This window comes from Mytilus californianus, unplaced genomic scaffold (genome assembly GCF_021869535.1).
Source record: "Mytilus californianus isolate M0D057914Y unplaced genomic scaffold, xbMytCali1.0.p SCAF_12, whole genome shotgun sequence".
NCBI lineage: Eukaryota > Metazoa > Mollusca > Bivalvia > Mytilida > Mytilidae > Mytilus > Mytilus californianus.
The window spans coordinates 13,691,743-13,701,686 of NW_026262604.1; the positions used below are offsets into that span (position 1 = coordinate 13,691,743).

At 31.5% G+C, this 9,944-nt stretch overlaps 1 protein-coding gene across 1 annotated transcript in view; it reads right to left on the reverse strand.

Moving 5' to 3' along the window:
- LOC127722293 (protein DDB_G0287365-like) overlaps positions 1 to 6,031 on the reverse strand; it is a 43,261-nt gene extending 37,230 nt beyond the window's left edge. Inside the window, exons 1-4 of the mRNA XM_052229184.1 lie at positions 5,819 to 6,031; positions 3,971 to 4,193; positions 3,330 to 3,496; positions 950 to 1,109 (exon numbers count right to left, since the gene is read on the reverse strand). Of these exons, the coding sequence (XP_052085144.1) occupies positions 950 to 1,109; positions 3,330 to 3,496; positions 3,971 to 4,193; positions 5,819 to 5,959 (691 nt within the window). The 5' untranslated portion in view covers positions 5,960 to 6,031. The remainder of the gene's footprint in view (positions 1 to 949; positions 1,110 to 3,329; positions 3,497 to 3,970; positions 4,194 to 5,818) is intronic.
- Positions 6,032 to 9,944: the final 3,913 nt, after the last annotated feature.

Consider the following 9,944-nt stretch of genomic DNA (forward strand, 5'->3'; position numbering starts at 1 on the left):
TGATGGTGCAATGAGGCAGTAATCTGACGACAAAAATAACCAACAAGTCTACAGATAGCAACATACAGGCTTCAACAACATACAATATAGTCAATCTCTTTTTTCGTCAGAAGTAAATAAATAAAAGTACTGTATATTTTAACTACATTTTGTGTGCTAATGTGAGCAGAATTTAAAAAAAAAAAGATATGCAGATGTTACTGATGGATGGCTGTTTTAACATCCAGTGTCAAATTATATGCAATTTTGGGAAGAAAACATGTTAATGCGATATAAATACTGCCTTGTAATAGCCCGATACTTACCGTACGGCCACTTATAGTTGTTAATGTCATTTGGTCTTTTGTGGAGAGTTGTCATATTGGAAATCATACCACATCTTCTTATTTTTATAGATCCCAAGGTCCGCAGAAAGTCATGAAACCTATTATTCTTACTACGAGCAGACCACTATTTGCTCTTATTCTTTAATGCCGCCTGTATAGCGAAGAAGCAGCAAATACCAATTCTAAAGTTATATTTTGACTCGACCGGGTTCGAATCCACAAACTCCCGCATATCACCACGAGACCATCGAGGCAGGACCTCCCGCATGCTACCACGAGACCATAGAAGCAGTAAGATTTGAAGATGTGAAGTGAATAATTGTATCCCGTTAATAGTTAATAAAAGATATTCCGTGGTGGCGTCAATGAAATTAATAATAAAATACAATTTGCAATAAATACAAACAATAAACGATTGGTCAATACGAACGGCTCTTAAACGGTTGAACGCACGTGATTCGAAACTGAAAATTATTTATATTATATGTACCCTTCCTGCAACTTAGTTTTACTCATTTGTGGTTTTATAAAAATCCCCTGTTAAAAAAGTTAGATCAATATTTAATATAATTTGTGTTCAAATATTTTAATTTTTAATTTAATTAACATATTAATTAACATACTGTTTATAAAAGGCCCTATTTCTTTAAATCCTTTGTCGGTCCACCAGCTCATTTCTCCAGATAGATAAAACACATCTTCTTTATATACTTGTTGTGATGAAGGATCCATCTCATAAACTCTAAGTCCCTCTCTCCAGTCATGTTTCATATTCTCGGATTCCTGAAAAGTGGATAATGTGAACAATTATTGTAACAGTTTTTCTTTAGCATCAAGTGTACAGTTCAAATCCTTTAACATATAATTGAAAATATTATTAAATTGATTCTACAAACTTCCACCATTAGTCAATTTTCAAATAACCGGAATTGTTTCATTTGGAAACACAAAAATGCGAGATATGGTTGTAATTTTTACTTAGTATGTGCATTACACATTTATGATAAAGTATGTGTGCTCCTCAGTCTTTAGACTTTTGTGGACTGTTTTTTGCCCTTTTCGTCGTTTTTTTGTTTTTTATTATGATTATGTCGATGTCTCATCGACTTATTCGATATGAATTTCCCTTTGCTAATTTCCGCACTTTTTGGATATAAAATAGAAGGTTACGAAATTCTCCTTCGATGAAGTATGCATTGAAGAGAGTACAGTCTGTCCTACTTTTTCTGTCCAGATTAAGAAATTAGCAACAAAATGGATATTTGAAAATTGATTCATAGTATTCGGCTTTTGCTGGTTGGTTGTAGGGTTACATTGCCCTGATGAGGTATGAAAGAAAGTAAAATCACAAAAAATATATAAATTGTAACTTGGATGGAGAGTTGTCTCATTGGCACTCATACCACATCTTCCTATATCTATGAACTCCGAGGAAAATTAAAAAAGGAAAGTCCCTTATCAAATGGCAAAATCAAAAGCTCAAACACATCAAACGAATGGATAACAACTGTCATATTCCTGACTTGGTACAGGCATTTTCTTATGTAGAAAATGGTGGATTGAACCTGGTTTTATAGCTAGCTAAACCTCTCACTTGTATGACAGTCGCATCAAATTCCATTATATTGACAACGATGCGTGAACAAAACAAACAGACACAATAGGTAAAAATGTCAAAAATAGGGGTACAGCAGTCAACACTGTGTTATCATCTTAATCACTATAAAACAAACAAATGTAACAAAGAAGCACAAAAAGGCATACATCAAATTTAACATCATCATTTTGCTTTTTTATTATACGACTTTATTTATCTATGTAAAATCCACCCATAAAGGATAGAAGGTTTTAAGTAATTGCCGCTGGACGAAAGCAAACACTTATCATTTATTTGCAGTGTGATTTAAAAAAAAAGTTTGATGGTTTATTTTGTATATTTCTTTGAAAAGACATGATTTTAATACATATATATTAAAGATATCAATACCCTTTAACTGCAACCTGTCAGAGTAGAAATATAGAGGGACATATAAGGAAAACCAATAAAAGTGTCACAGATACATCACTGTTCCATGTAAGGGGAGGGCTTAAGCGCTCACAAACATGATTAAACCCGCCACATTCTTTATATTCAATTCCAAATGCAGGAGCTTGTAATTTAGTGATTGTCGTTGGTTGGTGTTCTTCATATTGGTTTTTTGTGTATTGTTTAGTCATAAAAAAAAACAGGCCGTTGGTATTTTCGTTTTAATTTGTTCATATGTTATTTTTTCGGGCAATTTATAGCTGTCTATACGGTTTGGGTTTTGCTCATTGTTGAGAGTCGAAAGGTGACTAATAAATGCTGAAATCCAAATTATTTTGGATACTATTGGATAGTTGTATCATTGGCATTCATACCATATCTCCTTATCTAATATCATATTGTAATCACCTACCATGCAACTAGCATCGGAGTATTTAAAACTACATTAAAAGGGTGATTACTCAAATCATGTTACTTATAAAGAATCTACAACAAAAGATTTAGAATGGTTATGATGTAAAAGAGAATAATTGGTGTTTGCATAGCATCTAGTGGCAAGTATTTCATACAGTTTCAGAACAATGTCACATTTAAAATACATAAAAACATGTGCTTTGGCAATAAACAAAAGCGAAAAAGGTTTAACCCCTTATAAAATGTATTTAATGATATGTGTAAGCTTTCAGATATTTCACATGCATCTTAATTAACAGCTGAAGATTGTTTGCAGATGAGAAACGCTAATAACTTTGAAAGATATACATTCAACGATAATTTGAGTTACTCCAGGCTTTACAGGGATGTTTTGATGCCAGGATTTTAAGCATAATCTGTAATTTGTTTTGGTGTTTTCTTTTTTCATAAAAGCAAAGAATTGATCACATTATGTTGACCTTTAAACGGATAAATTTTCAATGATATATTCATTCATTGCTTGTAACACCCAGTAATTGCATTTTGATGTCCGGTGATCCTACCTGATGTTTGAAATATAGTCCATCACCTACGCTTAGTTTAGTGACAGTTTTGGTCAATTTTGTCCAGGATAATTTGTCTCTACCATGCAATTCGAGAGTCCCTCCTTGGTCCACACAAATAAACTTCTCGCCACACTGTGGAATACCGGGATTTTCCCCACGAATACCTAAACAAATAAAGTTATGGAAGTAGTGGCTTACTCTTTTCGGAATTTTCGGTTTGAAATGCTCTTCGACTTTTCGTTTTTGAGTTGATGTTCCAATTGTTCTGATTCGTACGCCATTAAATAATCTTACGTGGATGAAACGTTTGGCGTATTAAATTATAAACCTTGTATCTTTGATGAGATTTTATTTAAGATTTACACAATAGTTTAACTCAAATTATAAATCACAAATCTCATGGGAACGATGACTAAAACAAATTTCTTCGTCAATGTGTTAAAGTAGAAAGCTTTAGAGAATAAGTTTAACTATAACAAGTACATACATTTACGTTATAGAGAATTTACGCCAAAGCTTGGAAATGTGTCGTATCGCATTGAAATTATATGTGTCTTCAGTCATACGTTATACAAATACAAATATTGAGCACAACTCTTTTTAATCCTTTATTTACAAGTATAATAAATCGGATTTACCTTTCAGAATTATTTGAGCTTTCTTCTTAAATTTGCAGTTCTCTGATCCAATTTCCATGATTCCTCGTATGTAAATGAAGTATGTTCGTACGACACTATCCCGTGAAGAGTCCCACACCAGCCGGCTATTGGTTTCTATGGCAATGCTAGTCACATCAACGTCAACATCTAGTTTGACATTCATTCCACTTTTTATTGTCACTGTGCCATTTTGAAAAGGTGCCTATGATAAAACTAAGACTTCTTTACATTTTTCTTGAATTTATACTTTTTCTTGCGTTTCAGTATCTAATGGTTTAGCAATATTGCTAATCTTGCATAATTATTAAAACTGTCTTTTTTAGTTTAGTTTTAGTATTTTAACTAACTTTTCTTTCAAGTTTACGCAAGACGTAAATTATAATTTAAAGACGTGGGCAATGATTTACTATGGTCCGGGCTTTTGTTCGACGTATTAAATACCTATGTTGGAAAAGTTCCACTCTCTCGGACCTATTCACACCATTCGTGAAGAGCGGAAGGTTAACATTAGGAACCAAAGCTTAGACGAAAATCCGATACCACTTAAGGTAGATAGGGGGTCTAAAATAAAATCCATTGATTTTTTTAATAATTTGTCAAAATATAGTTTATACCATGATTTTTCAAAAATATAATAAAAGTTATGGGTCACCGGGCTTTTTTTCACGCTACAGGTTGTGCAAAATTGTCAGATTTTGTATAATAGATTATGCATGGAAAACCCAATTACTAAATTAATTACCTAATTAAACTACAGCATAGAATTTTAAGATAAAATATGAAAAGATAGCTCTAATAATATGCTTTCAGATAAGAAAACGAAAAAATGGGGTCACTGGACTCATTTTCTTGCTACATAATAAAATAGTTAAATTAACAACACATTCTATTATAAAAGTTACTTTATCTGAGTTATTTCCCCTTATATGACTAAGTTGAAAAACAATTAATCAAACAAAAATGTTCTGTTTTTTGTAAAATGCATCCGTAAATATGATAAAACACATAATTTTCTATATTAACATGAAAAGTCTTACACATGAATTACATACTGCTCTCCAAATTTGCACATTTCAATAAAGATCTAAACCGATTGTTATCGGCTATTTCAAAATCCAAGATGGAGGAAGACACCCCAGCCACCTTAATAACTTTCCATTTATATTTCCTGTTTCGGGTAAAATTGTTATATAATATCCCTTTTGTGTCCCAATTACGATATTCAATTTATAATACTAACTTCATGTTTATCATCTTTGTATGGTTCTAATGCTGTTGAATCGTACAGCAAAATAATAAAAATCCGTCAAATATTATATAACATCTTGAGACCAACCATAAATAATATTATAACACAGATACATCTTGAGTTGGCCCCTGACACATCAATCAGAAATAATGTATGTATTATTAGTTAATAAATCATAAGACATAGTTGTAATTAATTTGTCCTTTCACCATTAAAACAAAATGTGTCAAAGAAAAAAACATGTCACGATAGTTTAACACATGTTCACGTTTTAGAAAGAGATCTCCTTTTGTATACATTATATGCGCAATTTTAATTCATATTTGGGATTTACAGATCGATGCAATATCAATGTACTTTATAATATATAAAAGGAAACTGAGAAAAATAAAATACGTCCATTACAAAACGACTGTAAATATGTAAAATTTAAAAAAAAATATTAACAATTTCAAATCATTGTAACTCAGATAAATTTTAACTAAATATATAGTGCCGTATCGAGCAAAACATAATTTCAAATTTTCGTTTTTGTTTTTGATTCTTAAATAATCGAATGAAACAGAAAACATATTTACCGGAAGTCCATTTGTTGTCCATGTTTCGCTATCTGACCAAAGCCTCAATTTAGGGTTAGCATCCGGACATTGAGATGCAGTTAGCCGCAAAATATTTAAGACGGCGACAAAATAGATGTATAGAACTGTCAAGCTCTCCATTAAGTTTCATATGATGAGACATTTCCTATCGTCTTACTTTCTTTTTGTAAGGTAATGACATTTGTTAACATATTTCACCACATTAACCTCTGAATGTCTTCAAAGATTCTGTAATTAAACATACGTGTGACTTAATTTGCAAAAGTTCGAATACATAAACATTGCATCTTTGGAAGTGACTGAAGGCTTGGCGGTTTACGTCTTTTATGACGTATCACTTAGACTCAAGGAAGCAAATACATTCTCCTTCAATGAAAATAGCATCTTTTATCCGTTCATAAGCATCGACCCATTACCTTGTTTTTTTTTCTAATCTTTTTTAATTACAAACAGGAACTTTGTGTTTTAATCATCAAAGTTGAAATTCTCTACCTATTTTTCAATCAAAACAAACTATATTTTTCACTTCCCTTTTGAATCAAATAATTTTTAACCAGACATTTTGAATCAAATAATTTGTTAAACAAAACGTAATGCCATACATAAAGGTGAGTAATTGGTACATTACAAACATTATGACTTGAATGGAGGATGGTGAAAGGATCAGTGCACATTTTTTCATTACTAGCTTTTAAAAAATCGTACATCAAAAACAACAGAAAGAAAATGAAGCACACGGCACCTGTTTCCTAAATAACCGTATACAGTAGGGAAAACAAATACTATATAATCACATGGAAGACAATAGAACTAAAGGGCTACAATAGAACAGTCAACGAGTCTCTACGTTCAATTGACTATATATCAGTATAAAGTCAATAACTTTTGTTGAGCGAGATGCGACATTTTCCACTTGAGAGGTCAATTTTGAATTTATTTTCACTTATTATTTACAAACTGATGAAAATCGTCTGGCACAAGGTAGAGTTGGTGTATCAATTACTTCCATGATTTTATTATATAGTCTGAATATACATTCTGCTATACAACACAAAAGGTCGCCTTTTTTCCCGAAAAGTTCTTTTAGAGTATATGCTTCAGTATCCTTCTGATGCTTTGGGATTAAAAAGTAAAATAACAAAAAAAATAAAATAAAATAAAAAAAAAGTTCTTTATCAAGTGGCAAACACAAAAGCTTAAACACATCAAACGAATGAAAAACAACTGTCATATTCCTGACGTGGTACAGGCCTTTCCTTATGTAGAAAATAATGGATTAAACTTGGTTTTATAGATAGCTAAACCTCTCAATTGTAGTCTTAAAGCTCCAACAGGTGTCAGACAACCAATTCACCCACTCCAGTTTAGAATGTATAAAGTAGCCCTTCCCTGACAAAAGATAGTGCTTTCGATGTCATTGTTTACTTAAATTAACCAACAAATTTGCAAAAAAGAAACTGTTGGTGAAAGAGAAATATACTTAGACCATTTTGAGCCAAAATTTACTTGTCCACGAGTTTGCATTAAAAATTGAGGATAAGTGCGCTCCATAGTATACTTATTTAAGATTTCCAGAAAAGTAGGGGTTATTTGTAGTAGTAGTTACCTTCAGACCGTTAGTACTTTACTACAAGACTTTAAACATTGGTTAAAAAGTGACATGTAGAAATTTGATACATGAACAATTTAGTGAAGTTAAAATTAAGGTTAAATATTTAGAAAGCTGTGAAAATTGAAAATTTGGTTGAATAGATAGGGATTTTGAATTGGTGGTCTGACACCTACTATCTTTGATGTAACGTAATTTGATTTAATTTTATTAACAGTTTTTTTCAGATTATTTCCGTGCTACATACTTAAATTTCATCATATGAAATGGATATAGACGCGATGTAGCTGTAAACTTCCATATGTCCTTTCGAAGTGTTGGTCTCAAGGGTTGATCAGTAGTGATATTATGTTTAAAATAAACAAAATGAGCTTGCAGTGCCATTTTAAGACGTGATGTAACTGTAAGCTTGCATTTGAAATTTCAAGTTTTTGGTCTCGAACGAATATTATAAACACTGTTCCAGAATCAATTTTCATGTGCATTTAACATTTATATTAAACTTTTGGCTAACACAAATTAATCTTCTGCACAGTTGTTGAATTGTTGTAGGAGGGAGATGTTTTTTTTAAAAACAAGTGTCTCGATGTTTACGACGTTTAAACTAAAGAAAACTTTACGACAATGGAAAGGATTTCAGCTTTCCGACTTTTGTATGTTTCATCTTTATTTAGAAACATGACAGCAGATCTTTCATAAGGAGTATAAATCCTAAAGTTTGAACGATATTCAAGAGCTTGTGCTTTCTATCATGATTTTCTTGAAAGAGGGTTACTGCTTACAAGGAAGCAATTGAACTGATGGTACATAATGTTTAAATTATATTCAACCTTCTAAAAGTGTTATGGTCGATATTGTTTAATACCAACTGGATATCAACCGATGACAATTGGAGTATATCAATAACGGTCGAGAAAAAATTTAAAATAGGACAAGTAGGTATATTTTAATTCTTTACATATGTATCTATGGGCTTAATGTAGGTGCATAATTAAGGATGTTATTCATCTTATATACGTGTTTTCACTTCAGTTATTTGTAAACTTTTAAATTATGGACACATTTTCACAAAACAGTCAATTGCAGAAGATGAAAATACATGTGAATCATTTTTGTGCATAAGCATAAATTCTGCCGAAAAACTTCACGTGTTGTTTTCAATTTTTTTTGGAAAGGAAACAAATGATAACTGTTAGTTCCAGATTCTTTACTATTTCTCATATATAAGCAGATACTATAAAAAAGCTGTGATTTTTGCCGAGTGGTGTCATTAGTGGAGCAGTATCTTTGTACCTCTCGAAGCACATACAGCTGAGATTGAAGTGTTGTGTAGTCTTTTCCTATGTCTTTTTTACCGTAGCATTTTTTTATACGTAGGATTTCTTTATTCTGCCCCTTTATACCTTCTGGATTTATTTTATCTCTCTTGTCTTTTTGTACAAAAAATCAATTTTTGATACAATTCATAAAAAAATAATCTTCCAATTCATCATCTCCTTGAGTGCTCAGTTTTTAAATTTTCTTTTGCATAATAAGATTAATATGTTGTTACATAACAGTTTTTGATTATTAAAGAAAATAGTCCGTGATCTGCTTTGATTTAAAGCATGTAAACACGTACAATGCGCATGAAATTAGGTACACATAAATAATTATATAATAGACGTATTTACACTTGTTTTCAATTTTTGTCTTCCATTACTTCAAACTACGCAAGTTCTCTCAAAATATTGCATCACAATTTAAAACATTGAACGTCATAATTTAAAAACTGATTGTTGCATGATGTTAGAACGTTATTCGGAGACAGATCTAGGGCCATTCGGAGACAATTTAGCTTAAATACGTCTATACTAACGTCAGCGATTTTACAAGGACGTTATTCTAATATGTCTCTGTTTCGTAGTTATATAACATGTATTAGTATAAATCATGGTTATTATTTGTGTTTTACTACATGTAGACATTTTGCATTTTTGTGACAGGTCGCATTGCATTTTGATTAATATAAAATTTTATAGATACATTTCTTTCTTTTTTTGTTTTCTAATGTTGGTGTTTATCTAACAGGAGTGTCTACTATTGATGGTGTTTTTTTTTTATAATCTACTCTGATTTTATTTTCGTTGAAAAATCGAGATAATTAGCTATGTGATGGCCTTATATATGCACGTACAAACAATGCAATTAAAGATCAAGTATGTGTGTGTGGGGAAGGGGTAGAGCTGGGGAGAGATATTTTAAGGGAAATTCTCCATTCGATCGGTCATGCTTTCTTAATAGCACCTGTCTTCAATTCTTTTTGATTATTCAATGAAACACATGCAGATCTAGAATTCAACTAGAAATGGTCAATATCGTTTTCAAACGAGGACTCAAACTATCAAATATTTGTTGGACTCATACCATACATTCTTGTATCTGTTTTCAGCCAGGAACCTCATTTATTGTGGTTGTCTTTTCTTATACTTTAGTGGTTTGTCATTATGAGAGAGA